Genomic DNA, 21513 nt, shown 5'->3' on the forward strand with positions numbered 1-21513 from the left:
GGCACAGCTAGCACAGTAGATGCCACATGATCGAAAGGTTGGGCGTTCAAATCCAACGAACAGAGGCTATCCTGGATTGGTAGCTGCCCACTGCATCACTCAGTGAATGGGTCAAATGCAGAGGACTAAGCATTTTCCTACAGGATTAATAATGTATACATAAACAATGCACGGCATCTGTAATCATGACTTGCCGGCAAAAAAAGGTTGGCTGTTTGTCTGTGTTGTTGTTGTTCATGGGAGTCGGGCTGTGAGCTGGAAAGCTACAGCCAACTCAGTGTATTTGTGGCAGCAACCGGAGTACTGTATTTTTCAGACTATAAGGTGTACTTAAAACCCTTTAATTTTCTCAAAACTCGATAGTGTGCCTTATAATCCGGTGCGCTTTATTTATGAATTCTGGTTGTGCTTAAGCCGCACCGCTTGATGGATTGTTGGAACATTACGGCTAACAATCGGGAGCCTAGCGGCGTGCTATGTACTGTGCTTCAACAATTATTACTGTATTGTGTGTGTATAAGGACCCCAAATGGCACCTGTTAAGAGACATGCTTACGAAGTGGATTTCAAACTCAAGGCTATCAGTCACGCAGTAGAACATGGGAAGAGAGCAACTGTGAGAGATCAACATTTATGAATCAATGGTGTGTTGAAATGTTTCGTCGTTCAAACAAAATTTACCAGTCAGACTATAATTTACCAGTCAAGATGTGTTTATTTTCCTCTCACACACTAAGTAAACAACCTAACCCTAGTTGAAGAAACCTAGGGTTAGGCTGAGCAGAGAAAAACTCCTCAGTAGTCCTGCTTCTCATGTAATGGTCTCCCCACTGTTGAGAGCGTGGTGAATACAGTACTGCCTATATCTATTAGGGTACCTAACTGAAGGTAAGTGTAATGTTTCACTGAAAAATAAAATTTTGTGCATTTGGCTTTGTAAAGATGGTAAATAACCTGAATATTAGCATAAAAAACAACTGTTGTTCACTGACATCTGAGCGGAGTCCAGCAACAATAAACTCATTATAAATAACTTGGTTTTTTGTTTTTTTGTTTTTTTCAAACAGGATCTTTCTACTTCCTCTAATGGAGCACTTAGCAGTGTTTGTTCTCCAGACTGGTATCTCGTGCTGCCATGGTTAATGAATATGTGAAAATCTAAGAGCTTTCCAACCCACATCCTGTCCAACATTAATAAGGAAATGTACAGTTGTCTAGATATTTTTCAAAGATCTCTAAATAACAGTAACTTTAGGACAAGTTGTGCAATCTGACACATTTTTTTACATTATTATTTAAACAAATACACCTGAACATGAATTGCTTTTTATTTATTGTCTTTATTGTCTGGATATATCACAAATGCTCCAAAAGAGTGTTTGGATTACTGTAGAGTCCTCTAGTTTCATAGACAAGACCAGAACAATAAAGATTTATTTTTTTCTGTAGTAGAATAAGAAAAAAACCCAAGTAAATCTGTGACAACATCTGCTCAAAAAGACAATTTAGTCACTGTATCTTGAAGTTTATTGGGTTTTTTTTTTAATTTTGTTTTATTAAAAGCTAATGTTAATGCACTTCAGCTGTTTGGATTTAAATGAAACTGATGTCAGTCTGATTCATTCACTTTTAATGATTAACCCTACTGTCAAAAACAAAAGCATCTGAAACCTGTCAGAGTAGAGTGCGGACACTTTGGCAGAAAACAATTTTAAAAAATTTATCCAAAGTAGCAAGAAAATAAACTATTCAACCTGACTTATGCTAGGATGATAGAGGCTTGGGCTGTATATCAAGAGTTTGGTTAATAACATGAAGTCATTATTAGTTGCTGTTATATCAGCTGTTATGCTGATGCATAGTGTGCTGATCCCACTGTGTTAGGATCGATATGCGGGTAGAAACACAATTGGTCTTTACATTTGCTCTGAAGAGGGCAGGACAGTGACATCAATAGAGTAGGAAGAATCTCTGAACAGCGCAGAGAGGGTGAAGATGCTCTCTGATCACTCGAGGCTACAATGATTGCAGGTTTCTTCTTGCTGCTGCTACTTGTGGGTAAGCTGAGATCATTCGAATTTAATGCAGATGACAATTTGGACCATTTTAAATAAAATGTTGTATTATATTTTATTCAGCAACACTGTTTTTACTTGGAATAGATAAAACGTATTTCAGCAGAGGGGCTGCTTGGCTCTATAAGTAGACAGTAAATACATCCTTTTTACTAAATTAAATTCCACATTTAATCAGTTTACTAAAACCAGCATCTTAGACTGAAAAATGAATAAATATTGGTGAATAAGTTGCCTGCCTTCTGATAACCCCGATAGATATTTTCTGTAAAATTTCTGCTGCAACCTCAATACAGGGATAATGAAAATGGTCTATTGGACAACACAAAGCACATAAATACCAACATTTTCAATAGCTCACCTTATGATATGTGCAGATTAGCAGTAGGAGTGTGAATGTTGTCTTTTTCCCTGTGTGCATAGACTACCGCAGTCTGGCGACTTGTGTATGATGCACACTGACTCTGGCACTATGTCAGCTGGTGTAGCCTCCAGCCCCACCAACATCCTGAACTAGATGTGTAAGAAAATAGATAAATGTTTAATTTGGTATGAAATCTTACATCAGTTGGAGTAAACCAGCTTAAGGAGTAGTTTCACTATAAATTTTAGGGACATTTTTTTTAAAGAAACTGAAAATGCAACCGAAAAGAAAAGAAAAAGTCCTGCTGGAGCACAGCTTGCACTGAGATGAAAACAAACAAATATTCTGTTTATTCACATTAGTGGAACAATAGGAACAGAAGCCAGGGCAATAAAATCGGACCATGGAAATTTGGTTAATAGCTGGGAGCCAGAGGTTATGGCTGGTCCAAGCACAGGAAGGAATAGTTGTTCCTGTAGCTGCTGTAAGGTCCTATGTTGTGATCTTCACTGTGACAGCAAAGCATTTTATGCCTCAGGAAGCAAACCATCTCAAATGTTTTGAGACAAATATTGTCCTGTTTTTTGTCTAATATGGGATTCTAGCTGATAAACAGTCTTGGCTTTGCTATGTTGTATTAAATGTTCCATGGTGCACCAAATATTTTCATTCGGTGAAAAGTGTGGTCTGCATGGTTGCCAGTTCACCACCTGGATTCGTCTATCATTCTATTATGAATGATGTTATAGATACAATATGTAAACTTTTGAATATGTGATTGTGTTGCTGAAATATGTAAGGCTTTTCCTTGTAAAGCCATCATCTGGGAGCATACATTTCTGGATATTTTATACCTTTAGGCATAAATTACTGTACTCTTCCATGCCAGGTGAAAATGGCTCCAGTTCAGAGCTACAAGATGATCAACAGATGATCAATGAAACCACTATCAGAGGTAAAGAGTAAAGACAGTCTATCTATATATCTGTCTGTCTGTCTCTGTGCAAACGTCTGAACCACCCCTTAGTTTGACTGCTTTTTCACTCATTTTCAGTCCAGACTTTGGACCTAACTATTTTATGAGAAATGTTCTCTTGTTTCTGTGAGCCCACTTACTACTGATCTATGACAAGGCCAATAAAGAGGCAACTTGCGTCTCACAAAAACACAGGATAACACAGTTGAGGACATAAAAAAAAAAAAAGTTTTCAGCAAACATACGAATTATTAAAGAGCTATTAGGCAAAGACATATGTCAGCATGGTGTGCAAAATCTGAAAAATTTGAAAATGAAACTGATCCTTCAGTCCAGTCTGCCATTTTGCCAAAGCCCATCAGAATGGTTTTAGTGGAAGATTGGCTTTGTTATGGTTTATGGCTGTATTTCAGTGAATGGTGTTAGGGATCTTGTCAAAACTGATAGAAGTATGAAGAGTACTGTTAGTCCTGATCAATGCAATGCAATCTGAATAGGCAACAGCTTCATTTTTCAACATGGCAATGATGCCGAATATCCTGCCAGTGCTGAAAAAGCACAACTGGATATTAAAAAACAAAACAAAAAGGGATACTATCAGTCATGGATTTTTGCCTTTCATGAGCCCAAATCACCAATTTATTGAGATAGTATGGGATCATCTTGAAAGAGAATGGACTGAAAGGCAGCAAACCTTCAGAATGCTTTGAATGTCCCCCAAGATGCCCTGATAACTATTTCTGAAGACTACTTGAGGAAATTGCATTAAGACTTGCCTAAGAGAGTCCAGATTGTGTTGAAGAATAAAGGTGGTCATACCAAATATTGACTTTCAAGCTTCTTAGAATTGGTTTTGTCTCATATAATGTATTCTCACACATGTTTGTAGTTGTTTCAATAGTATCTCCACCCATTACCCACTTTTTTTTTTTTAGCAAAATATAAAGAAAAGATGGTGACTCAAGACTTTTGCACAGTACTAAGCATGTCAATAAGTGATGTAGTATTCACTCAGGATCTAATAATCAGCAATACTAAAATATAAAATAATTTTATGTAATGGAGAAAATAATGAAAATCAATGTCTGTAAATATCAATCTATTTAAAATATTTTTATTAAAGGATTGATTAAATAAAACTTAATCATGACCTTTTAGTGAACAAAAGGCCTCTGGATATATCAGGGTTTGATTAAAAGGTTCTGAGGTATTACTTCATCTGTTGCAAATACGCCAAAAGCTAATAAGCAATAATGATGTCTGGTGAGCAACAGACTTCTGAAGTTTGTTTTTTTTTGTTGTTGAAAATCAGAAATGGGAGTTTCTTTGTGTTTTTCATCTCATAAAAGAAATCGCTGATATAGAATGTGTTTTGATGTCATTTCAGATAATGAAGTGGAGAAACTCTGTAATTTTCAGGCGATTGTACGCCGCCTGAACCTGCGCAAAGACAGTCTTAAGTACACTATGAGCCGGCCCATTATAAACAACAGCCATCATACAGATGTGTTGCTTGAAATGAAACTCTATGCCATCCTGGATATGGTACATTGTTTAAGCTACGTGCATGTGTGTGTTTTTCTCTGAATGATAATGAATATTTTCATTGCCAAATAGTTTGTGTGTGTTTCTTAATAATGGCAAAAAAACCCATCTGCCAAAGAGGAGATAATCATTTAAACCATTATGTAGTCCTGCTGGAGCCTATCCCAGATACCATAGGCATTAGCAGGGTACAGCCTGGACAGGTTGCCAATCTGACAACCATTCCCACTCAAATCTATGGGCAATTTAGAATCGCCAATTAACTGAACTAACTAAAAAAGAAGCTGGAGTCGGGTTGAAAAGCAGCTTGCAGATAAGCAGCAACAGTGTACAGGTTAAAGAAAATTTTATAGCTTACCCAATATGAGATTCAATTTAATTCACTTTTATTTACACAGCACCAAATCACAGCAACAGTTGCCTCAAGGCGGTTTGTATTTTAAGGTAGACCCTACATTAATAATTCACAGAGATGTATTTGCTGATGCTTTAGCTGAAGTGTGAAGCTATCTGAATGAACATTGTTATTTTTTTCAGAGAGAAATTGACCAGACCTTAATTTCTTACATTTGGGTTTATTTGGTGAGTTTTCTCTTAGAACTACAATTTTTTTCATTGTTTTGTTGAAATTTAAATTGCTTGAAATGACATCTTTCGATTTTTTTTCTTGATTTGATCACTTTCCTCCCATTGCCCTGTGTAGGAATGGACAAATGAGTACATTAAGTGGGACCCAAATCAATTCTGTGGAATTAAGGATATGACAATTCCTACTGCATATTTGTGGATGCCCGATATAACTATTGTAGAGATGTAAGTTTGACATATATAAGCATAAACTCACACTCAAAGACCCACTCAGTCTCTCCACTTGATTATGTTGAGGTGGGTTGTAATTAAGATGTGGCTGTTCAGTGCATCATGTCATTTGATTCTTGCAGGAAGCCAAAAGTCAAAAGTAGCATTTTTAGTGCTTACAGTCTGTCAATGCTCATAACACGGGAGGAGTGACCGAAAGAGAAGAAAAGAACTAAATGTCATGTATTTGTTTTGTCTTTTTCTGATGCTGCCATTCATAACATAATCAATTCTCATTTCTTCTCACACAGGACAGAGAAGGATAAAGCCTCTCCGAGTCCTTATCTCTGCGTCAACCACAATGGTGTGATCGAATACAGGAATGACCAGGTGGTGGTGAGCACCTGCAAGCTGCACGTGTACAAATTCCCCTTTGACTTTCAGAAGTGCAACATATCCTTCAAGTCTATTATGTACTCTGGTGAGGACATAACAGGTTCTGTTAATGTATGCTGTTCATAAACACACACTACCACATGCCAGAACATATATTCTTTCCTTCTTGATCTTCTCACAGTAATTTTTTATGTTCGACTTCAGATGCAGAAATAAAGTTACAGCCCGACAACAGCAATAAAACAGTCACAGAGTGGTCTCGTGACTTTATGCAGACACAGTATGAGTGGCTCTTTGTCAACATGTCAGTCACCAACAGAACTGTCAATGAGTTTGACTTCAATCAGCTTATGGTTGTCTACACTGTAAGTATTTTTGGTAACAGAAACACAGAACACATGAAAGCTGTTCTGTTACCCATTACCCTGGTTTTTGTTTAGAATAGGATGACTCTGGATATCAAGAAGAGAAAGCAAATGAAGACAGAGGCAAGGATTAAATGGTAGAAGTTGAAGAAAGAAGAATGTTGCATAGAGTTCAGGGAGGAGTGGAGACAGTGGGAGAGAAGAGAGTTGTAAAATGAGTGAGAAAGTGCAGCTGAAGCGGTGAAAAAATATGAAGCTCTTTCTGCATCTTTACATGTATGAAGTAGGATGATTAACCACCTTATTTCACAGATTACCATGAAGAGGAGGTCTGTCCTCTACATTGCTAATTTCTTGCTGCCAGTCTTCTTCTTCTTGGTTCTGGACATGGCCTCCTTCCTTGTATCAGACAGTGGAGGTGAGAAACTTGGCTTCAAAATCACTGTGCTGCTTGCTGTCACGGTGATGCAGCTTCTTCTCAATGAGATCTTGCCCAGCTCTTCAAACAGAATTCCACTTATAGGTAAAGAAGTGTGGTGTATTTGACTGCATTTAATGAATAAATCATGCTACTGAGTGATCAAGTAATTTATCCACATTAATGCTGGCTGCTTTCCTCAGCTGTCTACTGCATTGGGGGGTTTTCTCTGATGCTGCTCAGCCTCTTGGAGACAATTTTGGTGATGCATCTGCTTGACAAAGACTCTGCAGCCCAAGATAATGAGACAGATGGAATCCAAGGTGTGCTTGATAATAGCAATCACTCTACAAATATTTGGATTTAAACTCTATCGACCACTTTTGCAGATTTGTGTTTAGTGGCAGGTTGTATCCACCAGTTAATTTTAATTGTGTTTGATTTATCTTTGTTTCTCTTACTCCAGACATAAAGAGAAATAGTCATTGTGCCTCTGTCTCTGGGGTATCTGCTGAGGAAACACCATCTGTGTCTTTGTCTGTATCATCTCTGACCCAAAAGGTTGGAATTCATTTTATTTAATTTCAAAAAAGTATAATATCAAAACTATTGAAAGGGATTATGCTAGCATTATCCTTAACCCTAGCATATATATCAGAAGCAAACACTTTTATTTAATCAACGTGGAAACAAACCAGTGTGTTGAATCAAGAGTTGACCTAAAATCTTGTCAATTACCTTTCTACAAAACCTCCTTTTTTAGGGTAGCAGCAGTAAACTGACAGAGGTGGCCTTTGCTCTGGAAAAAGTGTCAGATGAGCTGCGGGAGACTGGGAAAACAGTGACTCTACTCAGCAGCAACAGGAAGTCTGGCTACTGGACAAGAATGGTTAAAAAAATCAACAAGTATTTTGTGATTTTTTATTTGACAGCAGTCACTGTGTTCTTAGCAATCATGTTTTCAATGTGGATCGATGTTGAAGACTAGCAGGACTAAAGTTTGAAAAACAATATTCAATCATTAACATGAATATGATGTATTAGTCTCTCTTTTATACCTGTAGTTTCCATTGGTTACTTGTGGACTTCCTGCTTTGCTAAAAGGTTAAATTTTAGTTATAAAGACCATCACTAAAGTCTCCATTTGGGTCCCTTTGCATGAATTCCAATATATTTGCATTTTATTGGGTGATGAACATAAGTCCACGTTGAACTGATTGCTTTTATTAGTAAAAATAAAAAAAAAAATAAAAAATGAAAGCCTACAGACAAGCCTACATAATATCATATTTGCATTTTTAAACATGCTTTTTTCACTTTAATGTGCTGTCCCAAAGTTTTTTGTTGTTGTTTCTTTCTCCCAGATAACTGCAATTCACAGGGTATTTTGTCTTTTTTGAACCATTCTCTCTAAACCAAACAGATGGCTGTGTGGGAAAATCCCAGTGGATTGGCAAATTCTAAAATATGTATCCATGTGAAAATATGTTGTAGAAGAAAATTTAATTTAAGGGATTATTAACTTTTTTCAGTCACAATTGTTAAAATTATACAACCATATGTAATTGACATAATTATACATTTCAGTCCTAACAGAGTTGTAGTTTGTCTATAGTAATTATAGGCATTTTCACACTGGCTTTTGTTGTTGTTTGTAAAAAAAAATTTGATCACGTAAACAATATACAAAGTTCATTTGGCAAAGAAAAGAAGAAAAAATGCTACACAAAATAAAGCTAATACATTTCAATATTGCTTTAACTGTGCTGATTCAGTTACATATCGAAAAGGAGTGAGAAGAAGTACACAGTTATTTAATCCCACAGCTTTGCCATTTAGTTAGCCTTCTTACTGGTTGTCTTCAAATCACAAATACTACTACTAATAATAGTAATAATATGCTTTTATTCCATTTATTTCTTTCCCGCTTATCCTATTAAAGGTTGCTGGAGCCAAACCTATATCCCTGCTTAGTGATCGAAAAGAAAGTATTTTTACTATCAAATTCCGGTCCATAAGTCTTCATTAATAGGGGTTTTTGACCAACAAAGATCATGCAAAAACTGACAACGAATAAAGGTCTGTTGTTTGATTTAATTGACTGGCTTCGAGTTATCTGGCTAACCTCCACACCGTATGCCCGCTGGACCTGCAAGCCGCTCCTTCCTCGCCAGACTGCTGTTACACTGCGCCTTCTTCACTGTTTTGTTCATGTGAACTGACCATGTGAGATCCTCCGCCAGATGTACGCCTAGGAAATGGAAGTTGCTCACTCTCTCCACAGCAACGCCGTTGATGGTGATGGGGGTGTGTGCTTTTATACATCTCCAGAAGTCCACTAGCAACTCCTTTGTCTTTGTGACGTTGAGGGTAAGATGGTTCCTTCGGCACCAAAGTGTCAGGGTGCTCTCTTCCGTCCTGTAAGCCAGGGGTGTCCAAACTCCGGCCCGCGGGCCAACTGCGGCCCGCGATCCATTTTTAATTGGCCCGCAAGTAATTTTATAAATAGAATAGAATATGGCCCGCACTTCAACTTTTGCTTGAGTGTATTGCACTTCTTAGTTTTAACACCAGGGGGAGCTACTGTTGATCAAGGCAGTTGCTTCACCAAAAAGGACAATCACAGAAGAAATTTACCCCAAGTTAGTTACTAAACATGGCAGAACCAAAGAAGCGAAAGGTAGAAAGTGAATGCAGAAAATTTCAGACATGGTGGGAGAGTGAATATTTCTTCAAAGAATTCAAGGGGAAGTGTGTCTGTTTGATCTGTACTGAAATTATGGCAGTTATGAAAGAGTATAATGTACTACGTCATTATGAAACCCAACATCAGGCCTATGCATCCTACACTGGTGCTGAGAGAGAGCAGAAATTAAAGCACAGGGTAGCTCTCCTGCGGGGTCAGCAACAGTATTTTTTTCGTGCTCAAAAGGTCCAGGAAAAGGCTACAATAGCCAGCTATGAGGTCGCCCAACTCATCGCAAGACATGGCAAGCCTTTTTCAGATGGAGACCTCATAAAACACGGCCTCGTTAAAGTCACCGAAATAATGTGCCCGGAAAAAGTGCAGGACTTCAACAACGTCAGCATGTCCAGAAATACAGTTGTGCGACGCATTGAAGACTTGTCAGCCAACATTAAACTGCAACTGTCTGATAAAGCTGTGCTTTTGATTTTTACTCCATCGCATGCGATGAGAGCACCGATGCCACAGACGCCGCACAGCTGCTATTTTTTTGCAGGGAGTGGACAGTACCCGTGTGTTAATGTGCAGGTACACATGCTTCAAATACCGGTATCAATAATGCGCATCAATTCTGTCACTACCCTGCTTTTGCACACCACTTTCTTATATGCGCTTTTCTTGTTAACACACAGTACACACCGCTGTGCACAGCGCACGCACACGCAAAATCAGCTGATCTCATCTGATGCAGATTTGCTCCTTGATCATTTGTCCGGATTTTTGGCACGAGTGACGATCAGCACCGCGGCTGGATGGCCCGATTTACATACCCAGCGCAGCTGATACTCCAGAATAATTTACTAAAATTATATGCACTCCTGCTATTAAGTCCAGTTCAGTCTGTTAATGTTGATAACGGTTTCAAACGAACGTTAATAGGTGTGTTGCTAACCCTAATAACTTAAATAACAAACTTGAAATGTACCCGTCCCATTTTCCCCTTTGTTTTTTCTCTGTGCTGTAAATCTTCTGTCTAAGAAGAAATCTGAGGCTGCTGTTCTGAGAATGAGCTACCAAAGCTTTTTCTGAATAAATCAATAAAGATCCATTTATGGAAAGCTTTGATGAAGGCAGTTTTGTCTTTAATTATATTCAACAATATAACATATTCGACCACTTTTAAGTGATTTTTCTAACTTTAATACACTAAAGTTAAGGTTATATACCTAATTTCTAGTAAGTGGCCCAGGCCCTCCTATATTATTATGTATGTGGCCCTCAGTAAAAAAAGTTTGGACACCCCTGCCCTAGCCTCTTGTGTCACTTAGCAGTTTTGTCTTATTGTCTTATTTTTGAAATGTAGGGACTGTGAGCACAAGCAGACGTATTTACTTTAGAAGTGAACATAACCTCATTTTCAGAGTCGTCTCTAACATTTAATGGTTGTGAAATTTGTCAAACATATGCACCATTCTTCAAGGGGTGTGCAAATGATGCCATCTCATATCATATTGCAACTGATTCAACTGTTATTGTATCCTTTCCTGTATAAGACATCTGTTGCTGTTGATAAACCAACATTATATGCTGATGCCTAATGGAAAAGTATTATTTTAATGTCCTTTTAAGATATTTGCCCAGTAACCTAAGTAGAGCTGATAATGTCAGTAATTGACTAAAGTGGATGCATTTATCATGGTGAAAGTAAATGGCAGCATGAAGGGAACTTGGAAATTGCCATGAAAGTTTTTGTGCTTGATGAGGGAAAAAAACATAGCTGTCTTGCCTTTCTTAAACATGACCCAGCTGCCTCTTCTGATGGAGCACTTAACTGAGGTCTCTCCCACTTCCCTGTTCTTTCATGTTGCTATTGTGACTGTATGAACTTCTGGAAGCTTTTGCCCACATCTTGAAATCTGTGGCTGAATAGATTTTGAAGTTCTGTATGTGGCTCAGGACCATCGACATGGACACTTTTTACAACCAGTTCCAAAAGATTTGAGACGTTGTGTAAAATGTTAATAGAATCCAAATTTGGAATTATCTCATAAATCCAACTAATGTTTTTCACAGCTAATGATAGAAAATATCATGTGTTTAAACTGAGAAACTGTACGATTTTAAGAAAAGAAAACTATTAGGTAATTTTAAAAATGGTGGCACAAACATTGCACAAAAAGTTGGTAGTTTTACTGTGTAATATTACAAAGAAACAGCAGGGGAAAAGTTCTCAAATTGTTAGGTTAAAGGGTCAGTAACAGGTTGAGCAGAGATTCAATCAGCAAGAGCGGTGTCTATAAATTATGGAACAGAATAATGATCTGCAATGTAAAATTGTTAAGACTCTGAATATATAATCTACGCATATTATATCACGGTACCTAATATCAAAGGTCCACTACATTAAAATAGGTATGGTTAACTGGGTATCAATACACTGGCAGAGAAACATTTCCAGACACCACTGGGCTTCATTCACTATTGTTCTTACAAACAAATTCGTTTTCATAGAAAAGCCATCATCAGAAACATGATCTACGTACAATGGCCAGTTTGGTTCTTACAGCTGTGCCTATGTTAATGAATGAGACTCATTCAACTCGATCCACAGGCCTATGCTATCTGCCTACAATTTCCAGTGTGTGCGTCTGATGCCCCAAAGCTGACTCAGAGCCGTAACACCATCAATGGCTGCAGTATGGAACAGATGTGGGTGTGTCCTCATCTCCCAGAGGAGTCCAAATCGTCATCAAACAGCCCTACAGACACAAAAACGTGAAAATATAAACAACCAGACTAGAGCTGGGCGATATATCGAGTTTTTAAAAAATATCGATATATTTTTATACGAGATATAAGATGTGACCATATCCTTTATATCGATATAGTCTATGTTACGTTATAATTATACTTGCAGAGCCGCAAGTTTGCCTCTCTTTCGTCCACTTTCGTCTTTACGCAACGTTACTCGGCCTCGCCTCTCCTTCACTGAACACAACTCCCCCTCCTCCCCCATCGCTTCACCTGCAGGAAGCGACAAGATGGACACGGCAAATCTCCGTTAACGGGTTACTGCGCATCGCCCCGTGCGTGGGGCTGGATGGCGTCAACGTGTTAGCTAGCTAACCACGCTAACGAGCTAACCACGCTAACGCCATGCAGCCCAGAGGTGCTGCACGGACTAAAATCCTTTCATTTTCTCAAACGTTGACAGCGCTCCTTATGTATGAATTCTGGTTGTGCTTGATGACTGCGAACCGATTTTATGTGGAACACGGCGCTCAGCAATCTGTCAAAAAATGTTTTAGTACGACTTTGGTAAGCTACGGAGCTGCACCGCTTGATGGATTGTCGGAGCATTACGGCTGAGCCTCGCGGAGTGATACGTACTGTGCTTCAACGTAATATTACCCTACTGTGTATAAGGACCATAAATGGCACCTGTTAAGAGACGTGGTTGCGAAGCGGATTACAAACTCCAGGCTGTCAGTCACGCAGTACAAGTTGGGAACAGAGCAGCTGTGAAATCTGTCTTTGTGCTCGGCGTCTTTTAGTTTACATTTTGACTGCACATTTGTGAGCTTTTTGTTATGCACAAAAACAACATTGTTTTCTTTTATTTATGGAGCATTATTTAATAAATGCTCATAATTTATTTTTGAGTAAATTTTATGTACATCTGCTCTATGTTAATAAAATGCCTGTGTGACATCTGGGACACAGCTTTGACTAAGAACTCTCTTTTTGTTCTTACTTTATGGCTTTAAAAAATATATATCGAGATATATATCTTATATCACCATCCAGCTAAAAAATATCGAGATATGAATTTTGGGTCATATCGCCCAGCCCTAAACCAGACTATAAGCAGTGATTTAACTACTTTAAGACCTCTGTGAAAATCATTTACAGTATATATCACAGAATTTAAGGCTTTTATAATCACAGAGCATACAGAGAAAAGTACTAAACTGAATCAATTTCAGCTTTTGTTTCTCATGATGTATATTGTATTAATAATTACATTTCATTATCTGTGTCTTTACCACACATTTGCCACACAGGTTTAGATACTGTAGGTTCAGTGAATGCTTAAATTGCACTGATTAGAATATACTGGACATTCAAAGCTAAGATTCAGCGCACTGTGTTAGAGGCTGGGATTTGATGACTTCATCATATATACAACCTTTGATCATCGTTTATGTCCAGTTGAGAATGAATCTGTGCACTCACATATTAAATGAACTGAAATCAGTAGTGTGATCTCCAGTCTTGATATAAGGAATGAGAGAACTTACAGCTGTTATTTGAATCAGCCTGTCTCAGTTGTTTTAACTCTAAGTATCACAAAGTAATGTGGTAACATCTGGACTGACGAGTTTACTGTCAGCATTTTAATCACTAGTTTAAAGGCTGTAGGTTGCAGCTATTGCTCTAACACTGTATAAGTGTAACAGGCCTCAGTGCTGGTTCTAATAGTCTGAGCTGCTTCCAGCTTTATTTGTGAAGAGCACAGCAGCTTAGTAAACACGTAGCTAGCTCGTACAGCTCCGACGTAAAATTTTCATAAGCTAAGATGACCTTAAAATAACGGGGCGGTGATGCTAGCGTTAGCCATGTTAGCACGTTACCTTCACAGGTGGTCAGACTGCATAAACAGGCACTCAGTCAGAGGTTGGGCTCTCCGTATCGCTGCAGGGTCCATTCATCCTTCACATATCCGTGTGAGCCGAGTGTAAATACCGAGGCTGAACGGCCTTTGTACAAGCACACACGCTTCTTAGCAGGCCGAAGATATGAGCTAGAAAAATCCAGGCTGGCAGACAGCCTGTGTCTGACCAACCAATCAGAGAGCTCCTTACATCCCACGCTGTGGCAGGATGTTTAAAATGAAGTTGTTAATCCAACTGCTAATCCACATCACCTGAGCGAACAGGAAAGGGAAATGGATTTTGAAATGCACAGAGCTACAGAGAGGTATACAGAAGAACTAACAATGACTTGATATTTGTGCTTTTGTAGTTTGTGAGGAACTTGCGTGTTTCTTTGTTTCCATACAGGACAGAAATGGAGAGGCTGAGGACAGAGAAGAAATAACCTAAACTGGGAAAATCTAACAAATGAATCCGAACCCTAAACAGGATTACTTGCAGAGGAACACAGAGTGGAACTTGGGACGATATGCAGAGGTAATACAGACAGACCAGTGACGAGCACAAGAGAACACACACTATAAAAACACATTCGGACAAGGAAACGAGGAAACTGCACACAGGACGGAGACATGGCTGAACCTACTTAACATGACGAGACAGGGAGGACACAAACTGAACACGCCAACATCAGACACGGACCTTCAAAGTAAAAGAGGAAAGATACACTGACAGAACTCAGAAACACGATACTAACAGAGAACAAAGGGAAGACATGGGCAGATATGACTAGACACTAAACCAAGGAAGCACAGTAACCAAAACCAAAGAACTAGAAAGTCTTAACCAGAATAAACCCAAAATCAAAAGATAATAATAATTAAAATAAAACAACTGAGTCCACAGTCTGTCCTGAGTCTGTGGACAAAACATTATTTTGACATACTCGACATATTTATAGAGTTTAGTTTTGCATAAAAAAAATCAGCAAGCAAAAGATTCCAAAACATTTTGTATGAAGAGGAAAATCAGATATACAAATTAATTTTTGTTTATTTCAGCTGTGAAATACAAATATTTTTAAATGAGGAATCACTCACATTTGGGGCTATCCTCCAGTGGCCACTGAAGGAACTACAATTTTGTGTTGGCTTCTTTTTGCCTCTGCTTGATGTTGCTTGGGTGTACTGTTTATAGCTGACTGACGACTTGTGAACAGCATGTCTCGCAGGCAGGGAGCAGACTCAACATTGGGCGAACGGGGTGATACAGAATGAGCGACCTATGCTGTGGTGTGATGCTTTGGTGTCCTTTCATTTCCACTTCAGCTCAGGACATTCAGTTGCAGCCAAGTGACAACTCTACAGAAGCGACAGAGTGGTCTCCTGATTTAATGCGGACACAATATGAGTGGCTGTTCATAAACATGACAGTCACTGCCAACAATGCCAGTGATTTAGTTGGCCAAGACAATCTTTGCTCTGATGATGGTCACTAAACGGCTAAATATCAAGGCACAATTGTACACATTTTCAAACATACTTGTGAGGTACAACAAATATCAGCACTAACAGGTAGCGGCAGAGTGTAGATGTTACTTAGATAACTGAGGTGAAGATGTCGAGAACACAAAGGCAATTTGGAAAACACTTACCTTTGACCCGGTAACAAAGTCTGTCAGGACAGCACGAGTGGGACCAAGCAAATCCAAACAAAGTCCACAACAGAAACCTAGGAACAAACATGGAAAGTGATTTAAGAAGTGAGGAGAACTTACACAGGATCTGAACAGATAGACAGACAGTAGACAACAACAAAAAGAAATCACTGTCATTCTCACCTTTTCCAAACAGGGCCTCACTCCCTCTACTGATGGAGCACTTATTAAATCTCAGTATGCTGAAATTAAAGATGCAAACATGTAAAAGCATTTACCCACATCCTGATTTTACCCGAGATTGTGAGGAAATGATTTCCCAGATACATTATGAACATCTATCAACTGCAATTACTGCTGTTTTCAAGTCGCTTTACATAAATATCTCAAACACACAGCATGAACATCAGCCTTGAGTGGTTGCTGTGAATTCAAATACTTTTACATTTTAATGTATCATAAGTGCTCTTCAATGGTTGTTTGGATGGTTACTGGAAATTCTGTTATCCTCTTAGAAAAATGCAAGACATGAATGTCTGTTTGTTGCTTGAGCTTGTTATCTGATGTATTACTTTTGAAATTCTACTACTACCTCTACTACTACTACTAATAATAATATTAATAATAATTCTTATTTAAGTAGCCACTGAATTTCCATCATCCCCTGCAGTAATTCAGCCAGCTTAAATCAAGGGTGTCTAACTCTATTGCACAGGGGGCCGAAACTCAAGGCGCACTTTAAGTCCAGGCTAGGGATGCACCGATACCACTTTTTTGGAAACGAGTACGAGTACTTGCATTTCAGTACTCGCCAATACCGATACCGAGTACTTAATAAAAACATGATTTAAATTTGCAGGTAACAGCTTTAGTCCTATAATTTAACAAAAAACAAACAAACAAGGGACTAGTTTGGAATTAAGAACATTTATTTAAAATGAAAAGCATGTTATATGCAACATATTACAGAATAAATAATTATAAAAAAACAAAATTGAATTTTAAATTTGTTCGTCTGTTTCTCTGTTTAGAAGTCTCACTAGCACAGTCACAGCTGGGATGACATCAGAGGCTAGTGCGTCGTAGCTGCTCACTCAGGGAGTTCGTGCACTCGCTTTTGCTCAATGAGGGACTGGAGCATGTAATACGTGCTGTTCCAGCGCGTCTGTACGTCCTGCTGCAGTCTCTTTATTGGCTGGTTGAGCCTGAATGTCCTCGAGGCGGGAGGAGGCTAAGGCGGAATGTTTAAAATGCCCAACTATTTTCCGTCCCACTGCTATAGCATCAGCTATGCTCCTCTGTGCTAATAAGCGTGGGTAAACTCTTTGTACTCGTTGTGTTGGGATTTTAGGTGCTTGATTAAATTGCTTGTGTTAAATGCGCTACCTTTAGAGCCTCCTCTGGACAATTTCGCTGAGCACAATTTGCAGTCCGCCTTTGTTTTCTCGTCTTCGTTCACTTTGAAATAGTTCCACACAGCTGATATGTCTCGCCTCGCTTTCTCCCCGCTCTGAGCTGCAGCCGGGGCGGGCACTTGGCGCCTATGATTAACCCCTTACATGCCGCTCAAACATAGACAGGTCTCAGACCGTGGTATCGGTCCTCGGTATCGGGGGACTTTTAACGAGTACGAGTACTTTAGAAAATGTGGTATCGAGGCCGATACCCGATACCGGTATCGGTATCGGTGCATCCCTAGTCCAGGCCAAACAAGATGAACATTTATTGAACACACTAAAACAACGTTTTTTAAACATAAATATGAATAAAAACAGACAAAAATATTATTCCAGAATAAATAAACTTAGAAAAATTAAACTTTAACTTTGACTTTAAATGTTTTGCTCTCCATAAAAATATATCCTGTCAAATTTATGCAAGTTAGAAATATGAACATGCTGCCAAAACCCCAGTAAAAATAAATGAAAATTGTGCTTTTAAGTAAACGGTAAAGTAACAACAAATCAAAACAATGAGATTTTGTTGCTATTATGCCATTTTATAAAAAAATAAATAAAATGTTTTGCTCTTCATAAGAGTATCTCCTGTGAAATGATACGAATTCAAAATATGAACATGATGCAAAAACAAAAACTGGAAACAAATAAAATTTCTGCTTTTCAGCAAAAGTTAAAAGAACAACAAATAATAATATTCAGTTTTCTTTGCTCTTATGCCATTTGTTCAGAGCTGGATGCTTGGCATCTTTTTTGGCAGCAAGTTCGTTTAAGTTTGGTGTGAGGTCTTGTGTTGTAGAGATTCTCAGGATGGACTGCAGGTGTTCATCAGTGAGACAACTCCTGTGCACTGTTGTGTTAATCTTCATCACGGAAAACAGCTTCTCACACAGATGTGTGCTACCAAACATACACAAGGTTCGAGCCGCATGTAGACGGAGCTGGGGTATTGCTTCAGGTATGGAACGAATGAACTGTGCGGGCCCTTCAGTGTCGTACTTTGCCTTGAGTGTCCCATTACACTGCAGCTCAATCAGCTCCATCTGAATCTGCACAGGTGCAGTTTCCACGTCAACTGTAAATGGATTGCGAAGCAGTTCAAAATGGTCTTTTTCTGCTCCAAAGTCACCAAAGCGCTGTGCGAACTCAGTGCGCAGTGCGCTCAGTTTATCAGAAAAGTGCTCATTTGGGAACACTGTTGCGCCGACTTGGTTCAACATTACTTAGCAACGGGGAAAGTGAGGCAAGTGGTGCATTTGTGACTCCCATAGGAGCAGCTTGGCTTGAAATGCCTTCCCACATCATACATGCCATGTCCATGAACTGGCAGGTTTCTTTGCTGAGCTCAAAAACTCTATAAAATAACTTTTCCCCAACTCAGCCAACGAACCTCTGTATGATAAGGACTCTGAATCTATTTCCTGCACGAAAGAGTGAAATTGACGGTCATTTAAACCTTTAGCTTGGATAAAATTTATGTTTTGCGTTACGTTACTCATTACATGCTCCATTTTTAGGAATTTACCACACAGCGTTTCCTTGTGCATGATGCAGTGATCTGCTGTTAACTCACCAGTTACTCGCATCCTGCCAAGTAGTCCACTTTTTTCACCGCACATTGCCGCCACTCCATCTGTTATAACTCCAACAAGTTTGTCCCAGGGCAGCTTCATGTCGCTACACTTTCACATACGTTTTCAAAAATGTATTTTCCTTTTGTTGTCCCGTGCGTCTATTTAATGTCCAATATTTCCTCTGTAACGAACAAATTGGAGTCCACTCCACGGATTAAGATAGCCAGCTGTGTAAGGTCCATAATGTCTGTACTTTCATCCACAGCAAGAGAGTATGCAATAAAGTCTTTGCTTCTTTCACACAACTGTGTTCTTAAATCAGTGGCCATCTCACAAAATAACAGCAATCGTATTTCTGCTCAGGCTCACTTTTGCCAAAATCTGCATTTTGTCTGGAGACAAGACATCGCACAGCTTCATCATGCAGCTATTTAGAAACTCTCACTCGGTAAATGACTGGGCTGATTTGGCTCTCAATATTTTTTCCAAATTCATGGCAATACATATCATAAAACAACACACAATATTTACTTCAAAAATACATGCCAATACACGTGTAAATTTACAAGAACACAGATAAATACCAACTAATAACACCAAAACCATACTCAAGCCTTTTTTAAAATTAATCATATCTTTAAAAGATCCCAAGGTAAAGGACTATTATTCTTCTGTTCTAGAGTTTTCCTCCTTCTCAAATCTGCAAAAATGTTCTTGCAAACAGCCACACTGCCGATCATCTTTTGTTCTATGACCACCTTGGCTCTTGTTTTCCAAACGTGGGGGTTGATAATGCACATGATCAGCCAAAAAAGACGACTTTTATTATCATACATTTTTTCCTTAAACAGTCCATACTTAATAGCTTTTATATTTTTGTCAATATCAAAGCCCACTTTAGCCATTTCCTGTCTAATCTCTACCTCCTGACCCGGCTCTGGAGGACTCGGGGGTCCATGAGCAGGATGGACCATTATTGTTATTAGTATTGTTATTAGTATTGTTGTTATTAGTAGGAGGAGGAGGAGGAGCGTGCGTGCGTGCGGGTTTAGTGTTTAACGGCTGCTTCTGTTATTGTCCTGCAGGTGGAACGAGGGACCAGAAGGGCAGCACGCACAGGGTGTGCAGAAACACAACTGCTGGGAGCATGAGCACGGGAGTCTAGGGAGCAAAGGGGATTTATTGTGCATCTGCTGCCTTCACTGTAAATAAAGTGCACTGTTTGCATCGCAGAACCATGCGTTTTGGGTCCTCATTCCCCCATATCCCCACGGTCTGCCAGCCAGACCGTGACACTACTGTTCTATAGCAGGATAACAGGAGGTGTTCCAAGGTTTGGCTCTCTGCTCTGCTAAAATGAAACTTGCTTTCACAACAGCTGCACTTTGTGATTTTGCTCTGGTGAAAAATGTCTGCTGAAATGTCAGATTCTTCTTTAGCTCTTCTACTTCCTGTATTTTCTGCTGCGCATTTAGGTTTTTCAGCTTATCCTGTCTCATAGCAATATATGTTTACAGACATGTATTGCTGTAAACATACAGCAATCTACGTGATTGACAGGTCACGTAGATTGCTGTATGTGCCTTATTTAGCAAGGCACTCATCTTCTTGAAGGTGTGTTTGGGGTTGTTATCATGTTGGAATACTATGGCCTCCAAAAGTTGATTCTGTTCATCTGGATGTAGCTTTTTCAGTGGGAGTAATGTTTCATCACTCATCCAAGTGACTTCTTCAGACTCAGCTGACTGCAGGTTTTCCCAATCTTATAAACAGTATATTTGCATAATGGCTGAAACCAGCCCACTGAAGGAACAATGGGCTGGGAGGTCAGTTCCTTAATCTTAATTATGCAAATTCTCATGACCATTGATCAAAGACCACTGATCAATGGTCATCTTATAATGTGATTGCAGCTATTCCCCAACTCTCTGTGAATGGTACTCATGGCCATTGATCAGTGATTTTTGATGTCTTTATATTTACCATAGTGCCAAATTTAGACTTTCCTTTCAGAGGATATTATTAAATCAGGTCAGTAGGAGCAAAGCAAAAGCAAAAAATAAAGAAAATAAAAAAATATTATTTTGTTCTCATGGAAAGTTGTCCACAGTGAGCTAAGTGGAGCCAGAAAATGTCTGAACTGATCCATTTTAAAGTTCTGTACATGCCAGTTCCTTAGGGACTGTTCCATCAATACTGATGATTTTCCATCAGTATCGAAAACCAATTATAAGATAATTGGGATGCTAACCACCGTGGGATGCACGGTGGTTAGCACTGTTGCCGCACAGCAAGAAGGTCCTGAGTTCAATTCCAACATCAGTGTGGAGTTTGCATGTTCTCCCCGTGTCTGCGTGGGTTCCCTCCGGGTACTCCGGCTTCCTCCCACCGTCCAAAGACATGCAGTTTGTGGGGATAGGTTAATTGGATAATCCAAATTACCACTAGGTGTGAATGTGCGAGTGAATGTGAGTATGAATGGTTGTCTGTCCTTGTGTGTTAGCCCTGTGACAGACTGGCGACCTGTCCAGGGTGTACCCCGCCTCT

At 39.1% G+C, this 21513-nt stretch overlaps 1 protein-coding gene and 2 long non-coding RNA genes across 3 annotated transcripts; 2 read left to right on the plus strand and 1 right to left on the minus strand.

The window, feature by feature from the left end:
* The first annotated feature begins 1977 nt into the window (after positions 1-1977).
* LOC308391291 (5-hydroxytryptamine receptor 3E-like) lies at positions 1978-8136 on the plus strand. The gene is made up of 11 exons (XM_080873871.1): positions 1978-2058; positions 3329-3394; positions 4803-4960; positions 5498-5542; positions 5664-5773; positions 6070-6239; positions 6359-6519; positions 6832-7042; positions 7141-7260; positions 7404-7498; positions 7701-8136. The coding sequence occupies exons 1-11, from the start codon at positions 2022-2024 to the stop codon at positions 7923-7925; spliced, it is 1398 nt and encodes a 465-aa protein (XP_080729997.1). The 5' UTR covers positions 1978-2021; the 3' UTR covers positions 7926-8136.
* A 6366-nt stretch (positions 8137-14502) lies between these two features.
* On the plus strand, positions 14503-20262 carry LOC308391294. Its single transcript, XR_013970582.1, has 3 exons — positions 14503-14603; positions 14687-14815; positions 20052-20262. It is a non-coding gene; the product is annotated as an uncharacterized lncRNA (long non-coding RNA).
* On the minus strand, positions 15941-17437 carry LOC308391295. Its single transcript, XR_013970583.1, has 3 exons — positions 17322-17437; positions 16119-16177; positions 15941-16009 (listed from the first exon to the last, which is right to left on the minus strand). It is a non-coding gene; the product is annotated as an uncharacterized lncRNA (long non-coding RNA).
* Positions 20263-21513: the final 1251 nt, after the last annotated feature.

The sequence above is a fragment of the Rhamphochromis sp. 'chilingali' genome (assembly GCF_963969265.1).
Source record: "Rhamphochromis sp. 'chilingali' genome assembly, chromosome: 22".
NCBI lineage: Eukaryota > Metazoa > Chordata > Actinopteri > Cichliformes > Cichlidae > Rhamphochromis > Rhamphochromis sp. 'chilingali'.